General features: G+C 51.0%; 2 protein-coding genes across 2 annotated transcripts in view; both read left to right on the forward strand.

Moving 5' to 3' along the window:
- Nucleotides 1–25681, forward strand: part of TRIO (trio Rho guanine nucleotide exchange factor) — a 190669-nt gene that overhangs the window by 154641 nt on the left and 10347 nt on the right. The window contains exons 33-46 of the mRNA XM_081090545.1: nucleotides 322–492; nucleotides 3047–3142; nucleotides 6948–7096; nucleotides 8419–8485; nucleotides 10085–10188; nucleotides 11641–11710; nucleotides 12605–12694; nucleotides 13244–13336; nucleotides 14872–14922; nucleotides 15122–15199; nucleotides 16570–16761; nucleotides 18292–18469; nucleotides 20322–21133; nucleotides 24902–25149. Of these exons, the coding sequence (XP_080946671.1) occupies nucleotides 322–492; nucleotides 3047–3142; nucleotides 6948–7096; nucleotides 8419–8485; nucleotides 10085–10188; nucleotides 11641–11710; nucleotides 12605–12694; nucleotides 13244–13336; nucleotides 14872–14922; nucleotides 15122–15199; nucleotides 16570–16761; nucleotides 18292–18469; nucleotides 20322–21133; nucleotides 24902–25149 (2399 nt within the window). The remainder of the gene's footprint in view (nucleotides 1–321; nucleotides 493–3046; nucleotides 3143–6947; nucleotides 7097–8418; nucleotides 8486–10084; nucleotides 10189–11640; nucleotides 11711–12604; nucleotides 12695–13243; nucleotides 13337–14871; nucleotides 14923–15121; nucleotides 15200–16569; nucleotides 16762–18291; nucleotides 18470–20321; nucleotides 21134–24901; nucleotides 25150–25681) is intronic.
- Nucleotides 13459–14658, forward strand: LOC308518046 (uncharacterized protein; the record flags this gene model as incomplete). Its single annotated transcript, XM_081089653.1, has 3 exons — nucleotides 13459–13524; nucleotides 13876–14185; nucleotides 14558–14658. Coding segments are annotated over 3 exons (477 nt in total), but the record flags the coding sequence as incomplete, so codon positions are not given.

The following is a 25681-nucleotide window of genomic DNA, read 5'->3' on the forward strand; positions in this document are numbered from 1 at the left end:
GTTAGGGCTCAAACTTCTGAACGTGATTGTTTTTTTCCTCTCGAAGTTGAGATGTATTCAGAGCCTAACAGATACCATTGGCAGTTCCTTCTAAACACACACTCGATGGCCCTTCTCTCGTCCAAGTTGGCAAGCAGGGCGCTTGGGTTGCAGGAAGGAATGAGAAGTTACCGTCAGGGCTGGGAAGATTGTTCTCTGTCTGCCATCTGAGCTTCTGTCCAGCATGTAGTTTTCTGGTTAACCCCTTAGGGCTCGTTTCTGTGAACTGACGTTGACAGTGGGGACCCACAGCGTAATGAGCGAGTGTTGGTTCCATTTCAGAGAGGCCGGAACGAGGGCCTGAGCAGCGGCACGCTCTCCAAGTCCTCCTCCTCGGGCATGCAGAGCTGCGGAGAGGAAGAAGGGGAGGAGGGCGCCGACGCCGTGCCCCTGCCCCCGCCCATGGCCATCCAGCAGCACAGCCTGCTCCAGCCGGACTCGCAGGACGACAAGGTAGGGGCCCGGGCCGCCCGCGTGACGGGGGCGCCCTCAGTAGCTGCCAAGCTCCAGCCTCATTGTAGGAGATAGGTGACTCCCGGGCCGTCCACGGGCGTCTGGGAAACATTCTGCTTTTCAGGCAGATTCCGCCAGTTTTCATCCCAAAAGCTTTTGGATGACACAGTCCAGTTAGACTAAGAAGCAGGCCGGCATGTGCTGTTTCTCACACACGTGCATTTGTATAATATGTTCGGTGCATTTTTAATGGTGCTTCAGCAGTTGCCACTTTTAAAGTAAGGCTCCCTCTTTAACTGTCCCAACGGGCCCTGAGAGTAGCCACAGGCGCCCGAGCTGTCTGCGCGCCCGCCTCCTCGTCCGGCATACGTGGCCTGTTCTCTCTGTGAGGTGCTTTTGCACAGGCTGTTCAGATGAGATCGTTGCTGTCCAGTTCCTCTTCCCAGCATGCCACAAATCAGGAGGATCACACTGGAGTGTGGGGACAGGCGTCCAAGTTCAGAGCCACGAAACTCCTCCTTGGAGACGTGCGGAGGCGCCGAGCCAAGTCCATCGGTTTCTGTGTTTTTTGAGTTCTTATGTAATTGAGAATTATTTTATATACCCCAATTGTAGATCCCAAAATATCAATCAGGAATCCTGATGGCTGGCTTACGTGTCCTCTCACATCCTGGCCCACTGTGCTCCTCCAAATTGTCAGGTGCTGAAAACCGTGCTGTGAAGTCATCACTGGTGGTTGTTTTTTTTGTGGTTTTTTTGCAATAGCTAAGTTTTAGGAATAAAACATATCAGTTTTCCCCATTCTTCCCTTTTTTCCTCCCCTGACTCCATCCTCAGCGCTATCACAATCACTTGCTGAATCGCCTGTTTTCTGGCAGGGGGAGGAGGCAGCCAGGGCCAGTGATGAACCGCTGCCCAGCCAGGTCGCACAGGAATCTTGACCTGAGGCAGACGTTTCTCCAGCCCCTTCTCTGCAGAACTGACCTCCTCCTTCTCCCCTCCTGGCAGCCAGCGCGCAGTCAGGGAGCTGCGGGTCTTGGCTGGAGGATGTAGCTTGGGTTTGAGTCTGGAGTTTGGGGTGACTGAGGTGCACACCCTACACTGTCGGGGGTGGGAGGGAGCAGAGATGAAAGAGGACCTCACCCCTCTGCACAGAGCGGACTCATCAGGAAATGGGGTGCGTCATTTCTCTAACAGTCCCTACGCTGTTTCGTGGTATTCTAAGCTATACCGTTCTTAAAAGCAGAAAACTGAAATGTCTTAAATCTGCATGGTCAGCCAAAAGGGAGGTGCTAGGCCTGGTTATTTACCAAGTAAGAGTATTTCTTCTCCACTTAAACAGTGGATTGCATGATATTCTTCTGTTTCCTAAAATGGTTTATTGGTTATTGTGTTACCTCATTGGGTATTACTATCAGCAGCAGTTCTTCATTTTTAAAAGTCTATAGTGATGTTCCCAGAGAGTATATTTCTTGTGACTAATATTTTGTTTTGTTCTGTTTTCTCTTTTTGTAAACGTTCACGGCAGCATTATGTTGATTTGTGTTCTGTGTCTGTTTTGGCTCAGTTTCCTTACCTCTCCATTTGAATTGTTTCCCTTGTTTTCTTCACCTCATATTCCAGATTTCATTAGACCAAGCCAACATTTGTTTTGCAAAGTGCATACCTGAATCCACACATGTAGAAGCCTCGTTGTGAATGTATAGATCCGTACTGTCTGCTGTGAGAAGTGCATCGCTAGGACAGCTAGCTGTGTGTCGCATGCATCTCCACTGCCCTTACTATGAAGCGAGGCTCATATTACGCCCCTCTTCTAGTTTCCAATCGATGAACAGCGCAAGTAATCCGCAAACACACGGTGTTTGCTAATTACTGAACTTGAACGCAGTAGCCCTTCCCCCAAATTCCTTAAGTGTCACCCTGTGCACCCTGACTCTCGCCGTACACGGCGCCTGATAGCTTGTGAGGCCACAGATCTTCTGTACTCTGCACTAATGATTGGGGAAGTGGATGGCACAGGAAATGGTGAGCTCGTCCCCCTCCTCCCTGTCTGCTCAGCGTACCCTGGTTCCTTTTCCTCCTCGTTTCTTTCTTTTAAACCCATAGGCATTTTTAGTATCTTGTTTTGTTTCCTGATTATTTAAGGATTCACTCATTAGACCGTAAGCCTTTCATTCTTCCATTGATCAGAGTCTGTATTTTTTTCCCTTTCGCCAATAGCCCAGCCAGCAGTTGCAAAAGTTACAGTTAGGATTCTCCCATGCCCAGGCACCTCTCTGAAAAGCGTTATGATGTTACATGACTGCGGATTGAAAACAGACACTGTCTGCTTTCCACATGTATCCCAGACAGGTTTTATTTAATACTTCATGTCAGAATATTGTAAATTTAGAGGGATGACTTTAAATAAATGCAAACAAAGACAAACTTGTGGTCTTTTTGTCTGGAATTACTTTTGAGAAGAGCTTGAGCTTGCAGGAGGATTTCCTGTCTGTCCAGTGACTAACATAAGGCATTCCCCTCCCCCCTTTCTTTTTCTTAACTTCTTCCATAGGCCTCTTCTCGGTTGTTAGTCCGCCCCACCAGCTCCGAAACGCCGAGTGCAGCCGAGCTTGTCAGTGCAATTGAGGAACTCGTGAAAAGCAAGATGGTAAGGCTTTCCGAGGAAGAGGTGCGGAGGCTCTGCGTGCCGCTGCAGTGCATGGGCCTTGTCCGTGTACTGCTCTTGTGCCCCTGGTCATGAGGGCTGCAGAATGTGTCTGTGACGTCTTGCACAGTGGGCGTTCCCAAGGCCACCCTCACTTCTACCAGCTGGAAGAGTCGGGTCCCCAAGACCATCCTCGGGTTCAGTAGTTCACTGGAAGGCCTCACAGAACTTAGAACAGCCACCATTGCAGAGCCTTACTGTGAACAGACACAGATTAAAACCAGCAGGGTAGAGATGCATTGGGCTTCGAAGTCAGGCAGAAAGTTAGGAAGTTAGACAGGGAAGGCTGCTAGGAGTTGGCAGATAACTCAAGAAAGAACTGGATGCCACTGATCAAGATCTACAGATCGTGTCTGTAGGAACCGAGTTAAACCTCAGCCTGGCTGTCTCTTTGAGAGACAGCTGATGAATGGTGCCAACAAAGGATGCTTACATTGTAGTCGGTGAGTTTCAAGCATCCTTAAACTGTTTAAAAACAGCCTTTCATACACATCAGTTTTATGACCATGAAAATCATCCTTGTCTGTGAATTTAAATAGTTTCCCCAAGAAATGCTATAAGGCAACACTGTCAACCTGCCAGTCAGTAGTGTGCAGGTGTTTACATTGCATTCCACTCTCAGTGGGCTGAGGCTCGCTGTGATTCACTTAGGTGACTGCTAAATGGAGAGGGGTTCTATGGCTGTCTCTTTCCCCTCTTACTGGTTTATTCCTCCTTTGCAGCTTTACACCCTCACGTCTCTTCTGAAGTTAACAGGCAGAAAGTTGTTGGCATTGCAGGAAGGGCGTAGGTTTGGGGGTCGGGTAGATGTGGGTTGAAACTCTCCTACTTACTGTCTCTCAGCTGTGAGCTGGGACCGTGAATGCAGTGGGGTTTGTTAAGCTCCTAGCAAGCGTTCGTCGTGTGGACATTCACTGATGCCTCTCTTTCCCAGTGGGAAAACCACACTTATTCTTTTTCTGATGGACTCACCCCTCTCCATCCTCCAGGGAATATGATCTAGATTCTGCCTTTTTTCCTGGTCCAAGAGAAACATAACTGCATTGATTTCCTGTCACTGATCCTTCCATGACGAACAGGAACTATTTTGTGGGTAAAAACCCTAGTGACTCTTTTAAATATTCTTCACCCTTATCCTGGCCCCTGGGACTCGGAGTTGCTCCTGCCCATCCCACCACGTGCATCATGTTCATTTCCGTGTGGGTGATGATCTCTTAGGCTCAGGCACCTTCACGATAGGATCTGAACCCTGAATGGTTTATGCATCAGAAGCGAGGTATTCATGGATTGGATTGGGGAGAAGGTGCTCGGCTCCTATGCAGAAGTATTCAAGGAACAACCTCCTGACCCGAAAACCTGAGCGTCCTATTTGAAAAGTCAGAACTAACAGAAAACTTCCTGGGTTTGCTCCTCTCTCCTGTCTATGTTCCTGAGAGATTGTGTATCTTCTGTGTATCTTCCCTGAGCGTCAGCTATGCGGCAGCAGCAACAGACAGCTATAGTGGCTGCTGGGATTTGACTTTGGGGTTTTCTTCCGTTCGTTGTTCTAAGTATAAAATGAGATACAAGAAAGAATGGGGATTAATGAAGTAAACATCTAACTCAAGATAGTAGAAGAACAAAAAAATAAACCAAAGCAGAAGGAATGAGTTTATAGAGATAAAAACAGAAATTATTGAGCTGGAAAAGAGAAAAATTGTAGAATATATAAAACCAAAAATTGGTTCTTTCAAAAAATATTGGTTCTTTCAAAAAATCAGGTAACCTGAAAAAAAAGAAAGCACAAATTCACAAAATAAGACATTATAGGGGAGCAGCAAACAGGAAATTGAAGCAGTCATAACATTACTTTGTTCAACTCTTTAAAAGTACATTTGAAAACCTGCATGAAATCTGCAGCTTTTAAGATATAATTTACCAAAACCAACCTCAGAAGAGAGAATCGCTACAAGACCTTTCTTCGTCTAAGAAAGAAAGTTGACAAGAACCTCCCCGCCACAACACCGCCAGGTGCAGAGGATCCACAAGTAATTCATCCGAATCGCCACCCTGGGTCCGAGGCAGCTGTGGCTGTGGCAGCCTCCCCCTCGCACGCTGCTCGTGGAAGAGGCAAAGGGCAGCATTGAGGGAGTGGACGGCATAAATGTGACGAGAACACGCAGCCCTGACTGCGCCCTGTCGGTGTGAGCACCCAGGTCTCTCTGGGTGCCCCCCCCCCACCCCCCACGTCTGGACCAGCCATGTCTCGGTCCAGACAGCCTTTCCAGCCGCTACAGAAACTGCCTCGCGGACATCACTGAAGTCCAGGACTTCACCTCACTCGCTCCTGGGCGAGGGCACCTCGGGCATTCCTCCCTTTTCTTTCTCACCATTCAAGTGGACAGAGTTAATTCTGAGCTTCAGCTGCTAGGAGTCTGGACAGGAGGCAGAACAGAGCTTCCTCCCCTCATTCTTCAGACTCGCCTCCCGCCAGGACCTCCAGAACCAGCGGGCGGCCAGCCTCTGCTCTCGCTGCAGATCACTCGCTGCCAGTTAAGGTCAATAGCTATTTATTTGAAACTTCGAGTGCTCTTCTCTCATTAAACCCTGTTCCCCAACTGCGTTTCGCAAGTCAGAGCAGCAGTTGGTGTGTTTCCGCAGCTCCGTGGGTGTGATGAGCACAATTTCATGCACAGACTTTGTGTCCTCCAAGCTGTGCTTCGTGATGGAGTCAGCATTGTTCTCTGAAGGGGAGAAACAGGACACGCGTTGAGGCTTTAATTTGGTAGGAAATACTGTGTTCTTGCAGTTTGTGTTGGGCTTTCTGTTTGAAGATAAGTCAAGCACATTTTCCCAGTTCAGTCGCTAAATACTTCTTGGTCATCTCTGAATGTCCAGCGGGGCTGCTTCGTAAACTTTCAAACTATAACCTATGCTTTGTGAATTCAGGCTAAGAAAGAAAAGTAATATGTACCAATTAGAAAGCAATCAGCTGCAAATCATTGTCACGTTAATCCAGAGAGAGGAGTCACCAATATTTAACTCCCAGATTTTATCACCTGCAAAGCTTTGCTTGAGGTTCTACAGTAGATACAACAACAAAAACCATCACCTGCAGAAACTAACATCCGAGGGGTGGGGGTGGGGGGCAGGTTGGATCAGTAATTGAGGCCAGCATGCCTGCTTCCTCCAGAAGAGACAGACAGGAAGTGCAAGTGCCCCTAAGACCGGCATCATGGTTAGCTGAGCGATCTGTGTGCACCAGAGTATGCATCAAGGCTTCATAGATCATCAAGAAAAAAACAAGTTTGTTTAAACTAAAATACAGTTTGCGGATGCTGCCACGTAGCCCACAATAAGGCACGTGGGTGGGCATATGGGGTAAACCGGGCAATCATTTCTGAACAGATCATGCTTTCAAAAGGCAGGAATATAACTGAAAAGACAATTTCTGGATTTGAACTGGGTGCAGTGCTCTGGTGTAAACATGTTGTATATTTTTCTAATTATTTGTAATAAGGAATAGACTATATCAGTGGCTATAAACTTACTCTTTTTTTATTCTTATGTTCCTCTTTTATCCAGCTCCTCTTTAGTTTTTTAATAAAGTTGGGAGGATTGTTATTAAGTACTGTATAATTTCACAAAAATAGATTTTCTGATTTTGCGATCAGTTCTACTGTATCTCCTGAGTGTGAGATTTTCTTACCCTGATTTCAGCCCCGATGACTCTGGGCAGAATCGTGATTGGGGATGTCATTTCTTTCAGGCACTGGAGGATCGTCCCAGCTCCCTCCTCGTTGACCAGGGAGACAGCAGCAGCCCCTCCTTCAACCCTTCAGACAACTCGCTTCTCTCCTCCTCCTCGCCCATCGACGAGATGGAAGAAAGGAAGTCCAGCTCCCTAAAGAGGCGGCAGTAAGACATACGTTTGCACTGTCATTGTTTGGGTGGCTTTCCTCCCGACACTGTCACCTTCAGAACTGGAGCTGGGTCTCATGCCTGACTGAGTGCAATGAGGAGACCCAGGGGCTCTGAGTAACTGCATGTATGCTTGAAAAGCCCTCAGGCCCCCGAAGGGCTCAGTTAGCCATCGCTGCAGTTTTTATTGTTTCATTTGTATATTATACAACTTAATTTTTAATATGTTTTTATTGATTTTTAGAGAGAGGAAGGGGAGGGAGAGAAAGAAACATCAAAGACGAGAAAGAAACATTGATTGGCTGCCTCCTGCATACCCCCTACTGGGGATCAAGCTGCAACCCCCCAGGCATGTGTCCTGATCATGACCTTTTGGTGCGTGGGACAACACTCGGCCACTGACCCACACCGGCCAGGGCACAGATCATTCTCATTTATTCATAAATTCTAGACAAGAATATCCCCTCAAATTTGTGGTGATAAACTCCTATACTTTCTATTGTATGCACAGTTGTGAAAGAAAAAGAAGGCAACAGAAAATTAAATTCAGTCCCCAAAACCGTAATATTTTCTGAATATATATTAGTGGTAGGTTTCTCTGTTCCAGTAAAGTATCTTATAGTGAAAGAAGAAGAATGAGCCCTGATAAATATTAGGTTAAACTTGCCTTTGAGGGAAAGAACACTGGTGAGCTGCATAGGGGCTGTGTCTGGGCACCTAGATGATGGTGCGCACGTGGGAGGGGCTTAGTCAGCGTGGGCTGGTTGAATGAATGAATGAATGAATGAATGAATGAATGAAATAACCAACCAACCAACCAACCAAGGAAGGAACGACTTTAGGCTAACTGGGTGAGGATGTGCTCTGCTGATAAGTAATTGTCTTCTATTACCTGAGTGACCTTAGGCAGTTACTGAACCTTACAAAAAGAAACACTTCTGTGTTAAGTTTTTTTCCTGTATGTTCAGAGAAGTTTACAATGACTTAATCATTAAAAAACAAAAGCCTGCTTCCTGCAATGTCATGCGTTATAACAAAGTTATGTCTGTGCTTCTCTTGGTTGTTCCTTTACTGATCATGATCGGGTCTGATGGTGGGAGTTTGCCCTGAGTGGGAAGTGTCTTGTGACCTCCACAGTCCTCGGGGGTCACCCAGGTGCACCTCCCTGGATTTGGGACACCCAGGATTGGAGACTCTGGTGCAAGTCTGACATGTTCGCATTCCTGGGGGAGTCTGCCCCGACAAAAGCAAACGTGCGGAAGAATTCCTTTAGAAAATGAAGAGTCTAGATTATAAACACTTTTTCTCTCTCTTTCTAGCTATGTTTTGCAAGAATTAGTGGAGACAGAGCGTGACTACGTGCGGGACCTCGGCTATGTGGTAGAGGTATGTTTTCAGAGATTTAATAACCTGTATCGGTCCCCAAAGTCCACAGAGAGGTATCGTGTTACATTTTAACACTGAGACTTTCTGCAAAGCTTTAAAGACATTTTTGACAATAAAAAAAAAAAAAGCATTACTGAAAAATAAAGTTGAGCCAATTATCTTAACAATCAGTATAGACTTTTAAAGGCCTCTTTCTGCCTGATGTACCTGACATGCTCATTTTTTAATAATTAAGTTTTAAAATTATGATATCTAACCATTGTAACTTATATGGGAGTCTTGCCTTTAATTATTGTACAAGAGTAGGTATCACCACAGAAATGCGAACATCACTGGTTAACAGAGTCTGTGCCCAGCTGTGGATTCAGTTCCATCTGAATCTGCCTGGCTTCAGAGAATGGTCAGTGGATGCACCAGACCATTTGCTTATCGTTTTCCCGGACACATATCTCACCATTTTCATTGCCTGGAGGTTGCTATGCCCTGCGTAGCCATCGGAAACCACTGCTGAGGTCAAGGAGCGCCTCTGGGCTTTTCCCTGCCTTTAAGCTCAGAGCATGATCATCTCCATAAACTCAGCTCATAGAGCTATTTTTATAGCATAAAATCTTATCACCTCTTCCTTCAACTTTGTGTGGGACAATGCTTTTGGGGTCTATATTCTATTAAAGTAATGGCTAGTAAGTTAAATGTGTAACAAAAAGAGTTACCATACTTGCTTTGACTACAGTCATCGTTAACAGCAAAAGAAGTCACTTGAATACTTAAGAGGTTCTGGTACAGGCTGGATTCCAAGTGTGTTAAATAAAAGTTTTAACCACATTTAGCAACATATTTAATCAGCCATTGTTAAAAAAAATCAATCTATGAAAAGAGTATAGTTAATTACTGCTTTAACAAATTATGGAAATAATCCAAAAAGAAAAGAAAATCTGTTTATATGAGAAATGCTGAGAACAGAGGAAATGTTTCTGGGCGAATAGTTAATATTTATAAGATGATTTGTTTTATGGAACCATTTACATTTATTTAAGCTTCTTCAGTTCCTTAGAAGGACTGTGATGACACATGGAGAGAAAACCATGGCAATGAATATAACAGTGTCCATTCTGCTTACGTGTACACACTGGTCCTTGAACATCAAGGGTTTGAACTGCTTAGTCCACTTACATGTGGATTTTTTTTTCATTAAATACTGTAAATGTGTTTTCTCTCTCATGATTTTCTTAATAACATTTTCTTTTCTCTAGCTTACTTTATTGTAAGAATACAGTATGTAATACACACAACATAGAAAGGATGTATTAATTGACTTTGTTATCAGTAGGCTTCTGGTCAGCAGTAGGCTAGTTGGAAGTTAAGTTTTTGAGGAGTCTAGTTATCTGTGTGTTTTTGAGGGCACTGCGGTTGGCACCCCTAAACCCCTGTGTTGTTCAAGTGCCAGTTAAGGACCCTTTCCATATAGGATTTGTATTTGTTTTTAAATAAAGAATTGGTTACAAGACATGGTATGTGTCTGTTTTGTCCCTTATTACTAAACCATCACTTGGTACAAACATGTTCGATGTAATAAACATGTTTTTTAATATTTCATTATAGGGCTACATGGCACTTATGAAAGAAGATGGTGTTCCTGATGACATGAAAGGAAAAGACAAGATTGTATTTGGCAACATCCATCAGATTTATGACTGGCACAGAGAGTACGTAAAGTCCACGTCACGCTGGGTGGTGTGCACACCGCGTCCCGGTCAGACCCCCACATGTCAGCGAATAGGGACGGATGGGCATTGGGTCACTGCATTTCCTTGCCTGTGCAGCTGGGGGAGGCAGCTGGTGCACAGGAAGTATTGATGGGCCGAGGAGTTTTGTGGTAGCATTGCATGGCCCACGCAAGAGTCTTATCTCCTTCGTGCTCGTCCATCCCGGGGCCCCACCCTAGGGTGCCGAGCCTCGCCACCTGGTCCATAGCCCAGGCCTGACCTTGAGTCCTTGACATCCCCTCTCTGTGCCACCGTCTTCAGCTGCATGCTTGGGTCATAGTGTGACCCCCCTCATGGGATTTCTGTGAACGGGAACCGAGTTAATACACATGAAGCACTTAGAACATCATCTGCATAGAGTAAGCCTCGATACATATTTCTAAAGAATTGCAGCCACCTCCTGAATAAATACCGATTACACTCAGAGGGTCTTGAAGATGCTCATCTTCCAACTCGGTTTTAATGGAAAGCGTGGGCATGATTGCTCATGGTAGTCAGATTTGGTCGCAGTACATTGCCACGCCTGCCCTAACGAGATCCGCCCGGCCTGCAGAGCTGGTCACTGCACGTCCATCCCTCAGGTCACCTTGCTGCTGACTTTAAAAATCCTTCATCCAGGGATTGCTCTATGTCAGCTGCTGGTGCTGTTGTGGGCAGTTCAGCTGCATTGTCCATTCCCCGTCATGTGGGCAGCTCCTGCCTTCCTGTCTGTGTGTGCGTTGCGTCCCGAGCCTACAGCACCTATTATCACTTCTAAACCCAGTCAAGTGCTCGCTTCCCTGTGAGCCCCGGCCACTCCAGGCAGGAGTGCTCCCTCCAGGCAGATGGCACATGCAAGGGAGCTTTGGAAACTGGACACACCCTACAGATACAAGGAGGATTGCCATGGTGTGTCTCAAGTGGGGTTGTGTTATTTCAGTATCTCTCCCCTAAGGGAATGTAGGACTTTTGAGCCCAGGTCTTAGTTGTTATATCTCCTATAATATCTAATCCAGTCGGACCCGGATGAATGCTCGGTCAGCTTTAGGAGCAGCTCTAACTTACGGCTCTATAGCCTGTAGACTTTATAAAGAGATATTTGGTCCTATTACCCAGACTTCTACGCCAGCGTGACAGGGAAGGGGAAATAGCTGGTCCTGCTGACGAGACAGCGATATTGGCACCCGAGGTTGTGTCTCCCACAACAGCTGCAGACCTGGGGGATGTTTTAACCCAGAGGCTGCACAAGTTCAATACAGACTGATTGGCTTTCAGGTTAATAAAATAACAAGCATAAATGTGGACACATGAAAGGGATGATAACTTGGACATAGACCACACACAGCTGCCGTCCCAACAAGGAATGTCCACAGCCATTTCGTTTCTGTGGTTGTCATACTCCTCTCGTCTCAGCTTTTTTTTAGGGGAGCTGGAGAAGTGCCTTGAAGACCCAGAAAAGCTCGGATCCCTCTTTGTGAAACATGTGAGTGTGATAGTGTTGCTTATGTGCCGTTCTGATACTGTCCTGTTTAGTGATTGGTTTATCAGACTGAAGGCGAGCTCACAGTTTACACACATGTTTGTGTGAAGAATAAGCCAAACGGCTCAGTGCCAGAGTCGGGTCAAAGCTCCCACACGAGGGCGCCCCGAGGCAGCCAGGGCAGCGTGCAGGAGGGCCTGCCTGTGTCAGAGAGTGTTAAAGGGCTTCCTGTCCGTGGCTGAGTCTAACACAGCGTGTTTCTATTACTTCATAGCGACATTCTGGGGTGAAGCTGGCATCTTTTACTGCGAATGTGCTGGTGACGAACATTTGCTGAGATGCCGGCAGTTCCCCACCGTTGGCTCTGCGCCTCGGTGCACCTGGTAGCGCCGAGCAGAGGGCTGGTGACACTTAGCATTTGGGAAATAGTTTTGAGGGACTGCAGGGGTGCACACCACACCTGGAGCTTCGCCAGGCGAAGGATGGCTCAAGTCCGCTTGCCCTGCCTTCATATTTGAGACGAAAGAGCTGTTTCTTCCCAATAAAAACAGCCAGGCTTCCTAGGGCCACTGAGGGTTGAAGGGTGGGAGTGTTTCTTCCTTTAATGAGAACTGTGTTCCTTTGCTGTCTCGTCTTTGCCAGGTAGAGTGTGTGAGTGTGTGAGTGGGGGGAGGGGGGGATGACATATCCGAGGGAGTGATAAAGGAGGTCTGTTTCTGGAGCCACAAAGGAGTGGGCTGGTCTATGTCAGGAATCTGGAATGTGCTCCCAAGTCTAAACCATGCAGTTTTGTTTTAGGAAATTTCCTTTCTGAAGGTACTGAAATGTGCATGTGCTCTTATATTCTAATGAGCTTCCTGTTGTTATATCCTGTCTGTCTGCCTTTGTCATCCCCAGGAGAGAAGGTTGCACATGTACATAGTTTACTGTCAGAATAAACCGAAGTCTGAGCACATTGTCTCAGAATACATTGACACCTTTTTTGAGGTAAGATCTAAGATAGAAACAAAGTTTTTCTGAATCTTTTGTGATAATTTAAGCTTCTCAAAACTTTAATGGTCACCCAGGAAACGAGCCTCAGTTCTAAGAGTTCTGGACCTGTGGTTGGTTCTTGGGATTCAGTCTGTGGTCGCATCCCTTAGCATTCAGAAGACTGGGTCATTGTGAAAATAGGGGTTTTGTTTCATTTTAAATCTGTTTTCAACTTAAGGCTCATTACACATTCAGAATAATTCATGACCTAAATTTTTAGCCTAAAACTAAAATATGTATGTGAATAAAAAGGCAATTGAAAGAAAGTCTTTAAACAAGCATCAAAGCAAAGACTGTTTTGAAAAACAGCTCAAGAAGGTTAAAGTATAAACTTTGGACATTCTGAGAAATAGTAAACACTAGTTGGTTTTTGTGCAGCGTGGCCTCTTTTCTCAGTACTTTTATTCTGGTGTAGTGAGCATTTCTGACAAGTGTGCAAGGACTGAAAAAAAGCCCTTTAAAAAAAAAAGACAATACTTTTTTTCCCCTCCTTTAAAACCACAGGACTTAAAGCAGCGCCTTGGCCATAGGTTGCAACTCACAGATTTGTTAATCAAACCGGTGCAGAGAATTATGAAATACCAGCTGTTACTGAAGGTAAGGGCTCACCAGGTGCTCGTTCTGGTGTCGGGAGTTTGGTGAAGCAAGACGCAGTGAGGGCGAAGGAGGGTCCGGGAGGTGAGGGAGAAGGAGGGTCAGGAGGTGAGGGAGAAGGAGGGTCGGGAGGTGAGGGAGAAGGAGGGTCGGGAGGTGAGGGAGAAGGAGGGTCGGGAGGTGGGGGAGAAGGAGGGTCGGGAGGTGGGGGAGAAGGAGGGTCGGGAGGTGGGGGCGAAGGAGGGTCGGGAGGTGGGGGAGAAGGAGGGTCGGGAGGTGGGGGAGAAGGAGGGTCGGGAGGTGGGGGCGAAGGAGGGTCAGGAGGTGGGGGAGAAGGAGGGTCGGGAGGTGGGGGAGAAGGAGGGTCGGGAGGTGGGGGAGAAGGAGGGTCGGGAGGTGGGGGAGAAGGAGGGTCGGGAGGTGGGGGAGAAGGAGGGTCGGGAGGTGGGGGCGAAGGAGGGTCGGGAGGTGGGGGAGAAGGAGGGTCGGGAGGTGGGGGAGAAGGAGGGTCGGGAGGTGGGGGAGAAGGAGGGTCGGGAGGTGGGGGAGAAGGAGGGTCGGGAGGTGGGGGCGAAGGAGGGTCAGGAGGTGGGGGAGAAGGAGGGTCGGGAGGTGGGGGAGAAGGAGGGTCGGGAGGTGGGGGAGAAGGAGGGTCGGGAGGTGGGGGCGAAGGAGGGTCAGGAGGTGGGGGAGAAGGAGGGTCAGGAGGTGGGGGAGAAGGAGGGTCGGGAGGTGGGGGCGAAGGAGGGTCAGGAGGTGGGGGCGAAGGAGGGTCAGGAGGTGGGGGAGAAGGAGGGTCGGGAGGTGGGGGAGAAGGAGGGTCGGGAGGTGGGGGAGAAGGAGGGTCGGGAGGTGGGGGAGAAGGAGGGTCGGGAGGTGGGGGCGAAGGAGGGTCCGGGAGGTGGGGGAGAAGGAGGGTCGGGAGGTGAGGGAGTTCTTTTCTGTAAACAAAACATGAAGCAGTCTTGTTATTTCTGATTTTAAATATTTCAGAATAGGCTTTTAAAAATGGAATAAGACACCTTATACTGTTTCCTCAATTTTTCGTTTATATTAAATTCTGAATAAAAATGTCGATTGAAGTAAACTTTTTTCCCCAACACAGACCTTTGAATACTAATGATTTTTCTTCCACTCTGTTGACCTTACATATTTTCTCATCTTCTCTGAGCCTTGGATAAAATTAAATGCTTAATCCCTGCCTGTTCCTCTCTGTTGGCTCAGCAACAGCCCTTGATGGATTTAAATTCCTCGGCATTGTCACCGTGTCCACGATACACGTGACAGTTCAATGTGCTGAGATTTCTTTCTCCTGTAAAAGTTAGGAACGGGGTATAAAGGGGCCAGAGCTGGGCTCGGACAGGCTGGTCTGGCTTGGCTGCAGCTTGAAGTCCACGTAAGGGGACCTTTTCCTGGTGTTACTGGGAGGGAAACACGAGGAACAGACTGAAGCGCTTATGCCAGAGCCTGGCACGTCAGGACGACCCAAAGGCTAGCTGCCGCCGCCGCCTGCTCAGCCCTCTCCACTCCCCTTGCAGGACTTCCTCAAGTACTCCAAGAAAGCCAGCCTGGACACGTCGGAACTGGAGGTACTTACCCCGGGCTGTCCCCACGTGCCTCCCAAGCAGCCCGTCCCTGGCGGGGTGGGTCTCGCCACCACCTGGGCCCCCTGCCCACCCACCGGAGGGCTGGAGGGGGAGGACCTGGACTCGGAGGTGTGGGCGGGGGTTGGCACTGCAGCTTTTCCCTGGAAGTTGACGGCCGACTCTGCTGTGTCCCCGCCCCCAGAGAGCCGTGGAGGTCATGTGCATCGTGCCGAAGCGGTGCAACGACATGATGAACGTCGGGCGGCTGCAGGGATTCGACGTAATGCGCTGTCCTTCCTTAACCTGCCCCTCTGGCTTCCATCCCCTCCCGGGCCGGCCTGTTTACCGCATGTGTGGGAGCTGGTCCTGTCTGCTTGGTTTTCTGTCTTCTCTCACTGTACTTCACTCGGATTGCTATTTCCCTTCACTCCTTTTTGGAGCATTTGACTTGCTTTCTCGGGCGGGGGGGGACCTTCCTCTGCTCAGAGCCCAGCACAGGGGTCCTCAAACCACGGCCCGCGGGCCACATGCAAATACAAATATTGTATTTGTTCCCGTTTTGTTTTTTTACTTCAAAATAAGATATGTGCAGTGTGCATAGGAATTTGTTCATAGTTTTTTTTTTCAACTATAGTCTGGCCCGCCAACGGTCTGAGGGACAGTGAACTGGCCCCCTGTTTAAAAAGTTTGAGGACCCCTGGCCCAGCGCCTCATGAGGGTAACAGGCAGGACTCTGCTCTGTAGAGCAGAGTTTCCCTCCCGGCAGGAGGGGGGAGGCAGAGGCCTGCTGGTCCATCATCCAGAGCTTGGCCCCAGGGTCCCGTCTTAGTCTGATAGACTTTCCTCTGTGCTGCCGGGTGACTCACATTGCATATGACCTGTTAGCATCCTCAAGGTAGTTCAGAACCAGCAGCTTTTTAAATGTGTTGAGTAAGGAGAGGGAACATTTTTCTAACCTACTGTTTTGCTCGAGATTTGGACTTACAGTTCTTTTGCTGTGGTTCTCAAAAAGGCACATGCAGAGCCTTCTGAAAGCAGGCTGCGTGCATCGCTCCCTGGGCCTGCGTGGGCACCGGTGGCACGGACGCTGGTACCAGGGTGCGGGGACCACGCCTTAGTGACCTCTGTTGCGAGGAGCTGAACACTTGAGACCCATGTTCTGTGACTGTAACTGAGGCCAGGGGCTTATGCAGACGTTGGCAAGAGTTTTTTTTGTTTTTGGGGGTTGTTTTTTTTTTTATATATATATTTTATTGATTTTTTACAGAGAGGAAGGGAGAGAGATAGAGAGTTAGAAACATCGATGAGAGAGAAACATCGATCAGCTGCCTCCTGCACATCCCCCACTGGGGATGTGCCCGCAACACAGGTACATGCCCTTGACCGGAATCGAACCTGGGACCTTTCAGTCCGCAGGCCGACGCTCTATCCACTGAGCCACACCGGTTCTGGCGGCAAGAGTTTTATTTAGATAAATTTTCTCTTTGGGGCTAAGGTCTCATGATAATGAAAGAAAATTTTAAGCTCCATAAATGAATAGAAGAAATAGATAGGATTTTGTGGGAGGGACTCTAATGAAAACAGCTTCCTGTCCCCTCACTTAGACTGCAATGTTTTCCTCTCTTCCTTGGCCCCGTGTCCTCATTTTAGGGTAAAATTGTCGCCCAGGGCAAGCTGCTCCTGCAGGACACGTTCTTGGTCACAGACCAGGACGCGGGGCTCCTGCCTCGCTGCCGAGAGCGGCGGGTGTTCCTCTTCGAGCAGATCGTCATCTTCAGCGAGCCGCTGGACAGGAAGAAGGGCTTCTCCACGCCGGGCTTCCTGTTCAAGAGCAGCATCAAGGTGCGGTGCCAGCGCGCTTCCTCGCGTGCCCGCCCGTGCCCATCGCCCGACGGGCTGGCTCCTTCCGTGGCGGGTTCTGCACTGCACCTGCTCTGGGAGCATTACCGCTTCCGTGAACTCAGAGGCAGGCTTGGGATGTGGCTCTTGGACCAGAGCAGAGAGCTGACCCTGTGCCGCTCTTTCCTGCACTCAGCAAGCGCTCTGTGCTCTGTGCTCAGCTGGCCTGCAGGGCGGCCTGTGCCCTGATAGTAGAGAAAGACAAAAGAACTGCTAATGGCCCTGAGTCCTATACAGGGGACAAACCAAGGAACCAAGGCTGAGATAGAGAAAAGCAGAGGAGGAGGCCTGGGGTCCCAGAAAATGGGAAGTACAGCCAGACACCACCCCCACTGCTCCCCCAGTTCTCTTTTCTCTGCAGCTGTGGGGGTCCTGAGGTCAGAAGGCAGATATTCTTCCTTATATTAGGGGCTGCTGCCCCAAACGGGCAGGGTCCCTCTTAGGGACAGGGAACCTTTAGACCCTCTGAAGCCTCAGCACACAACTGGGACACCACACCCTCTTCCTCCAGCCCCCCTGTGTCCTTCCCTTCGGGCTGGGGAAGGTCTTCTGCCCACTCAACAGGGAGGCATGAAGCTGGGCTGCAGGCCCTCTCCTGTCTCACACCCCCTCCCGCCCCTCCCACCGGCCTGAAGCCCCTCCATGGCCATCATTGTCCACCTGCACCTCTCACCCTTTCTTTCCATAAGTCTCTTGGCAGAAAATGACTCTGTCACCATAGAACTTCTCTGTATATGCTAATTTACATATTCTGCTTCAGGAAAATTGTTTTACATATTTACCTGCCATGTCACACATAACTTTATAGCACATGTTATACTGATCAAGATTTTTCAATGGTGTCATTTTCTTCCTGGGAAAGTGATAAACACTGGGTCATTGTATAGGCATTTTGAAAACAGATAATCCCAGGCCTACATTTCTGGTTCATTGTTCAAACTACTAGTTGAACTCCTGGTACGGCACCAAAGTGTGGTTGTTTCCATTTTACTTTGCACCAGGCCAGTAAGAATAAATGTGCTTTTTTTTTTTTTTTCATTGTAAACACACATAACAGAAACGTACCATCTCAGCCATGTTGAAGTGTATAGCTCAGTGGCTTTCAGCACATTCCCATGTTGTGCAGCCATCACCACCACACTCATTAAACACTGACTCCCGTTCCATCTCCCCAGACCAGGCAGCTTCTCCTACTGTCTGTCTCTGGATTTCACAACTCCAGGGACCTGGTCTAACGGAATCGTAGCGGTGTTCGTCTCTATCTGGCTTCTTTCACTGAGCACAGTGTCCTCCGGGTTCATCCGTGTGGTGGCATGCGTCAGCATGGCCTTTAGCGCGGCCTTGCTTTTTAAGGCTGACGAATGTTCCATTGTGTGGATGGGCCACACCGTGTTCATCAACATTCATCTGTGATGGGCACCTGGGTTGCTTCCACCTTTTGGCCGTTGGGAATAACGCTTTGGCACTTTCCAGGTGAGTTGCCTTTGCCTGGAGGAAAGTGTGGAAAACGACCCCTGTAAATTTGCTCTGACTTCGAGGACGGGTGACGTGGTGGAGACCTTCATTTTGCATTCATCCAGTCCAAGTGTCCGGCAGACGTGGATCCATGAAATCAACCAAATTTTAGAAAACCAGCGCAATTTTTTAAATGGTAATGTGTGCTCTATTTCTGGCATGTTTTCCTTCTCTAATGTGCACGCTCCTGTTTCCTCTCTCCTGCCACATACGAATGGTAATGACAGGACTAGTGTGGCCCTCGCTGTGGGTCAGACACTGTCCTCAGCACCGTCCATATACTGCTTCATTCCTTCTTCATAGCCACTCTGTGTGCCAAGTACTCCTATTCCCATTTTACCAATGAGGAAACTGAGGCAGGGAATGGAACAGTGATTTACCCAAAGTCCCCCAAATTGTTGGTGGCAGAATCAGGATTCTGAGCAGACTGGCCCTCAGGCACGTGGCCTTCACTGCTGTTCTGTTCCCTCCTGTCCCACCTGGTCTCCACTGGATGTGTACCAGAGCCCTGTCCTGGGATGGGAATGTGTGAGGGGAACCGAGGCAGCACGTGGAATTGGGGACTTTCTCCAGGGCAACTTTAACAGTTGTGTTCAATTGCATTGCACCTCTCTCCTCCATTAAAAAACCAGACATTTTTTGCCCTTCCAGTTTCCATGACATGAGTGAGTGATTCCAGGGGAGCAACTGCCCTTCCATTGGAGATGAGCACTGACCATGTCCGTGACCTGAAACGGCTTGCTTCTCTTGGTCTCTGCTTTTAATTCGGGGATCACGGAAGACCTTCAGGAGTTCAGTCACAGCTGAATACTTAATGTCTTTTCTTTGTCCTTTCCTACCTGTTCATGGTCAGTGTCTGTGCCCCAGTCCGATAGGACGCCGTAATTTCTTTGTTGCCACCACACCCCCTTCACACCTTGCATGACCTTCAAGAGCCAGGACACAGGCACTCAGGGAGAAGCCAAGGGCGTGTGGCGCTTTGGGCCACGTGGTAATGAGCTGCCTGGGCGTCAGCTCCACGCTCCCGTCCAGATTGTAGCCAGGCACCTTTTACGTTGCAGTTAGAATTGGAGGTGTAGGGTCAGGGTCGACGGCTCCTTGTGCATGCAGAAAAGCGTTTCACCCTGACCTGAGCAAATGCATGGCCGACGGAGTTTGTGAAATGTCATGTGGCTCCAGAGTGCTTTTCACACATGCCTGTGCCCCCCAGGCCGGAGGGCCCTATCTGTGGTGGTTGTACTTCTCAAAGGTTTTACACTTGAAGAATGTGTGTTAGTGTCTCCTGAGTTTCCTGCAGATGATTAGGAGCAAACGAAATCCTGTAGCTGGGAGAGGAGACAGCTTCCTGGCCCAGAAGGGAGGGCACGGAGCTCGTTTCCATCCCTTGTCTCTCGTGTCTGATCTGCAGCAGAGAGGTGTCCATTCCCGCCTCCTCCTGGTGACCAAGGGACTCCGCTCCCCGCAGGTCCCGGGCAGCAGCTGGCCTGACCCCCTCCCCCGCGGGAGCTGGTGCTGGGGAGCCCCAGGCGGCGCGGCTCCCCAGCAGCATGAGGCTCCTGCTGAAACTGGCACTGTGCCCGGGATCCTCTGGCCAGCGACTCCTTTCCTCTTGGCAGGGAGGCCAGGCTCTGCTTGCTGCTCCCGGGCAGTGGGTCCCCCGCACCCGGGTCCTCATTCACTCTGCCCTCCTGCCCCTGGGCTCCTGCCCCAGCCACTCAGCAGGCCCGCCCCTCCATCGAGTCCATTGACCTTGTTCATGGACAGGACAGCACTGAGACCTTCTCCTGTACGGGGTCTGAGGGTGGGGGTGTCCTCTGCTGCCTCCAGGGTGGCCGGTGCTTGGAGGGCAGGACGGCCATGACAGTGACCTGCGGCTGGGGGTCAGCCCAGCACTCTGGATCATGCCGTGTTCCTCCTCCTTTGCCCCATGATGGAACTTCTCTCAATGCCCTCCCTGATGCCTTTCTACTGTCTTGCATGTTTTACAGCCTTGACATCACCCATCGAGTATCAGAGGAACCACAGCGGGGGCAGCGGGGGCGGGGGCAGTGGGGGCGGGGCCCCCGGCAGCAGCGGTGGTGGTGGCAGCAACCACAGCAGTGGCCTCCCCAGCTCGAGCAGAAGCAGGCCCTCCCGGATCCCTCAGCCCGTCCGACACCACTCCCCCGTGCTGGTCTCCTCTGCAGCCTCCAGCCAGGCAGAGGCAGACAAGATGTCAGGTATGTCCACTCCCGGCCCTTCACTGCCTCCTCCCAGCAGCAGCCTCAGCCTGGAGGCCGCCCCCAGCCAGCCCGGCAGGCTCCCCCCCAGCGGCCTGGCTGAAGGTCCTGAGAGAGAAGCGGAGCAGATCCCCAAGATGAAGGTGATCGAGAGCCCCAGGAAGTCGGCCGGGAGCGCTGCAGGGGCCGGCCAGGACGGAAATGCCAAGGAGGCCAAGGAGGCGCGGGCCCACCCCGAGGACGGCCGCCCGCGGAGCAGCCTGGGCTCCCTGCCCCTGGGAAAGCCCCGGCCCGGGGCCATCTCGCCGCTGAACTCTCCTCTCGCCACCGCCACCGTGTTCCCTTCTCCGCTGGGCAAGGAGCCCTTCCCGCCCAGCAGCCCCCTGCAGAAGGGGGGCTCCTTCTGGAGCTCCATCCCCGCCTCCCCCGCCAGCCGGCCGGGCTCCTTCACCTTCCCGGGGGACAGTGACTCCCTCCAGCGGCAGGCGCACCGCCACGCGGCCCCCGGCAAAGACACGGACCGCATGAGCACGTGCTCCTCGGCCAGCGAGCAGTCCGTGCAGTCCACCCAGAGCAATGGGGTAAGAACGCCTGGCAGCCTCCGCCCGCCCGCCCCACTGCCTCTGTCCCGCCAGCTCTTCTAAACCTCGGCGCTGCGCTCTCCGTACTAACTCCTGGCTCTCCGTGCCGCCTGCAGCCATCAACTCCTCCGGTCCTCTCTGTGCCCTGACCACGTAGACACACGTAGCTCCACGTGCGTGTCCGCCGTCTGCAGGACGGGCCACGGCCGAGCCCACACAAACGCCTCCTAACCCCCCTGCTCCGGGGACAGCGCTGCTCTCATCTCTACTAACTCGCTCTCTGCTTTGTTTGTGTTTCCTTAATGTGGGAAAACCCGTCGTTAACCTTCTGAACGCGGCGTCTGTGCGTCTTTTCCGTTTTCCAGCCAGCAGACTCTGGAACTTCCCTTGTGTCCCGCCTTCCTCACTCGTTTTTTAGAGGGCCAGTGTCCCTGCTGCCTGCCTCCTATTTAGTTTGAAGCCGACACTTTATACGCTTTTTGCTCATCGCTTGGTTGTGCTCTTTTATGCCTTAAATTATCTTTACAGCATTTTTGACTCATCTGCTGGGGGGAAAAATAATAAAACCTGAAAAAAAAACCTCAAGAAAACTTCCAACAGCTACTCAGAGCAAACTAAGCTGACAAATGGGGGGAAGGAGTCTCTGCAGTGGAAGTTTTGCTCCCGCCACAGTTTCACTCTGGAAGAGAGAGACTGCTTAGGGCTCCTGCCAGCGCTGGGAGCAGAGGCGGAGGCTGGAGCGGGAGCGTGTCTGCATCTGTCCAGCAGGGGGCGCAGTGCGGGCTGCGGCGCCCCAGGAATCCTCACCCGCATCTTGCCTGTCACCTATGTTGTAATCTCAAGCAGAAAGGGTGCTGTGGTGGATTTTCCCCCCATTTTGTGGCCTCCTCACTCTCCTCCCCAACTGTTTCCTACACGGTAGATGGCCTGGCCCGTAACACCTTCCTGAAGGCATGCGTGAGGGAATACAACTGTTCTAATGGGTGTATGTTTGATTGCTTTATACATTTTTAAATACATTTCCCTAAAAGGGTGTGTGTCTCTCTTTATATATATATGTATATATAAACATCTGGCTTATGCATGTCTCTCCTCTGGACTTCTATTAATTCCTTGTTCGGGTTGGCGTGGCCTTATCCTGTCCTCCTCTTTTTTGTTATGTACCTTGTTAAACTCCATATTTAATTGAGGAAGGAGTTAGGAAGTGGGTCTTGGTACATGGATTTACCCTGAGTCTTATTCTCAAACTCGCGTGGCCGGGCAGGCACCCTCTGCATGGCCATCACCAGTATCCGTGTTCCGGTGCCTTTCCATGAGCTGCAGGGCGGCTTGGCCCGGTGGTGGGTCTGCAGTGCCCGGTGAGCAGTGAGGGTCAGAACCCGACTTCAGCCACAGGGGGAGGCGCAGGGGGCCCAGCGACGCACCTCATGGACACTCTGATGCAGGCTTCTCTCGCAGCTGCGACCCTACGAAATGAGCCAGGGGGCATCACGTAGGCACATCCCCTGAGCACCCAGGAGTTCTCAGAGTCTGTGCTTCAGAATGAGCACCCAGGCGCTCCAGCGCAGGTGCCCACCCATAACAGCCACCCCCTGGCTGCCTCCCAGGATGTTCCCTCTGAGGCAGAGGCACGGCCACGTGTGGCACATAATCCAGCAAGTCGTAGGTTGCAAAAGTTGCCTCTTACTTCTGTCGGTCACTTTTTCTTATGTGGCAGGCAATGGGGAACTTGCCAGTGTTGTGGGTGAGTTGCTGAGTCCTTACAGAAATGCCTAGAGACCTGGGGAGACCGCTAGAGGCTCAGATGGGGGTTTGGCCTCTAGACTCGAGTATTTCAGCTAAAAGTTACCGCCGCCCTGCCCTGTGCCCACCCGCTTGGGCCACCTTACCCCCGGCCGTCGGCACTGGCCTCCCTCCTCTTGACCGCTTCCGGGGAACTGTCTGCGGTCGCAGGCAGGCAGGCAGCCGTGCCTGACCCACGTCCCAGGTTCTTCTTCCTCCTTTATATGGGCACCTTCTGGAAAGTTCCACAGAGAACAAGAGTGGCGTGGATGTGGATCAGCCAAACTCTGCAGCCCCCAAGTGTGATGCACAACCTCCCTGCACACATCCACCTGGGCAGCAGTAACGGCAGCCCTGCCTTCCTCTCAGGGGCCAGGTGTTCAGGGCGAACCCCTCGCCTCCCACGCCATCAGGGGGAACGGTCCTGCCCACTGGCACGGTGGTGGTGAGCATTCAGGTAGACTGTAGAGGCCTGTACTTACCCTGGTCCATAGGACGTGTTCAGAAACCACCAATAGCCATCACGATTGTGTAAAAACACTCCAACGAAGAGACAAAGCCGGGCATGCGATGCCACCCAAAGCGGCTGTGCCACCGAGCTCGCTCTTTTTCTAGCAAACTTGGCCTTGTAATCACAAAACGACTGGCTGTTGCTCTATAAGCCAGAACACCAAAATGCTCACTGAAAGGATAAAACTGCAAAATGACTATGCACAGGCCAGCGCTCCCCGACGACCGCACGGGCTTCTGCGGGGCGGGAACGCAGCAGTCTCCTTGGTGAGACGGAACGGCAGCGCAGCCCGCCCTGTGTTTCCTTTAAACATCCCTGGGGGTCTGGATCCAGAGCCGATTCCCAGCGCGCTGGCTTGTTGACAGCAGTCCGCCGCCTGCCCCGGCCGTCCTGACACCAGCCCAGGAGCCGGGGTGACCGGCATGTGGCAGGGTTGTCACATGCACCCTGACCCAGGACCTGTCCCGGGCGTCCGGGGGCCAGGCAGAGGCTAGCCATCAGAGGCCCCGGGATCCACGCATCTAGGCCACACCGCTGGTGCCTTCAACTGATTGGATGAGGCCCACCTCTGAGAACAGGCTCATGGGAGCAGGGCACTGGACGCCATCCCCTATGTCCCGACTCAATAGAAGGGATTGGCCAGGATGTAGCTCAGGATTTGGCAGTGGTCTCAGCTTCCTCTTCCTCCTCCCCCGGAACCAAAGGTCGCCCATTTGACAGGTTGGGACAAATACCGCCTTCTGTGTTGCTTCCACTTGCCAGCCAGTACCACTCAGCTTGTGGGCCCCGTAGGTGAGCTTAAGCAATGACCCTTGTTTTGCGTTTGCCATCTTGCCTCGCTGACTGAGTGGCTGAACACGTATTGAGTGCCGGCTGCATGTCGGTCACTGCTGGACACTGCGGGCCACCCACCACTGGACACGTCAAGAAGGCGGAGCGGTCTCCCTCAGAGCAGAGTAGCAGTCGATTTACTTTTAGGTGTCCTGCATTCTAGAAGGGAAAAAGGTGGGAGTGACAGGTCTGCCAGCGACGTGGCCGGACCCTGGAATGTGCGTTCTCATGAACTTTTCCTGACGGACTTGGGGGCTCCTCCACCCTCTAATCCTTCAGTGAGCGGAAGGGCTACTGCTGGCAGCCCTTCCACGTAATAACACTGTTTAAAGGAGCGTGGTAGTCGCAGTGGCATTGCTGTGACGTGGGTACAACCCCACATGGCATGAACACGAGACCTGAGCTGCGCTCCAAAGGCGTCAGGAGGTGGGGCTGCAATCGTGGCCCTGGAATAAAAGCTTCCCCATGTGAAGTGTCGTCACGTCACTGGTATATTTTCCGGATTGTTCCTCAGTTGCTTTCTAGAGAGACTCTGGGGAGCGAGCCCCGAGTGGTCCTGTTGCGACGCACACGGACACGTGCGTGCGCGGGTGGGCCTCGTTTCAGGTCCCTCTGCCTTTCTCTCTCCGTCTCCGCCCCTCCAGAGTGAAAGCAGCAGCAGTAGCAACATCTCCACCATGTTGGTGACACACGATTACACGGCAGTGAAGGAGGATGAGATCAACGTCTACCAAGGAGAGGTCGTTCAGGTTCTGGCCAGCAACCAGCAGAACATGTTTCTGGTGTTCCGCGCCGCCACCGACCAGTGCCCCGCGGCCGAGGGCTGGATTCCGGGCGTCGTCCTGGGCCACACCAGCGCAGTCATCATGGAGAGCCCCGACGGGACCCTCAAGTGAGTGCGGGGGCAGCGGGGAGGGTCCCGGGGCGAAGCCACTGCGGGAGCAGCCCTGCTCGGTCCGCTCCAGCTCCTCGCCGGCAGCGTGGGTCGGAGTGAAGATGGCGTTCTGGCTCTCAGACTCGTTCCCCAGGCTCTCACGACCTGCACGGGTACACGCACGGCTTTTTCAAGCCACCAGACCAGTGATGGCGAACCTCTGACACGCGTGCCAGAGGTGACACGCGAACTCATTTTTTTGGTTGATTTTTCTTTGTTAAATGGCATTTAAATATATAAAATAAATATCAAAAATGTAAGTCTGTGTTTTACTATGGTTGCAAATATCAAAAAATTTCTGTATGTGACACGGCACCAGAGCTAAGTTAGGGTTTTTCAAAATGCTGACACGCCGAGCTCAGAAGGTTCGCCATCCCTGCACTAGACGGACCGTGATATTATTTCAGTCCCAGCATGTCTGGGGAAGGGGACTTTACAGGGAGCACTGACTCATTGGCGTCTGTCAGTGAGGATACTCGTTCTGGAAGCT

This window comes from Myotis nattereri (assembly GCF_964212035.1).
Source record: "Myotis nattereri genome assembly, chromosome: 4".
In the NCBI taxonomy this organism is placed as follows: Eukaryota; Metazoa; Chordata; class Mammalia; order Chiroptera; family Vespertilionidae; genus Myotis; species Myotis nattereri.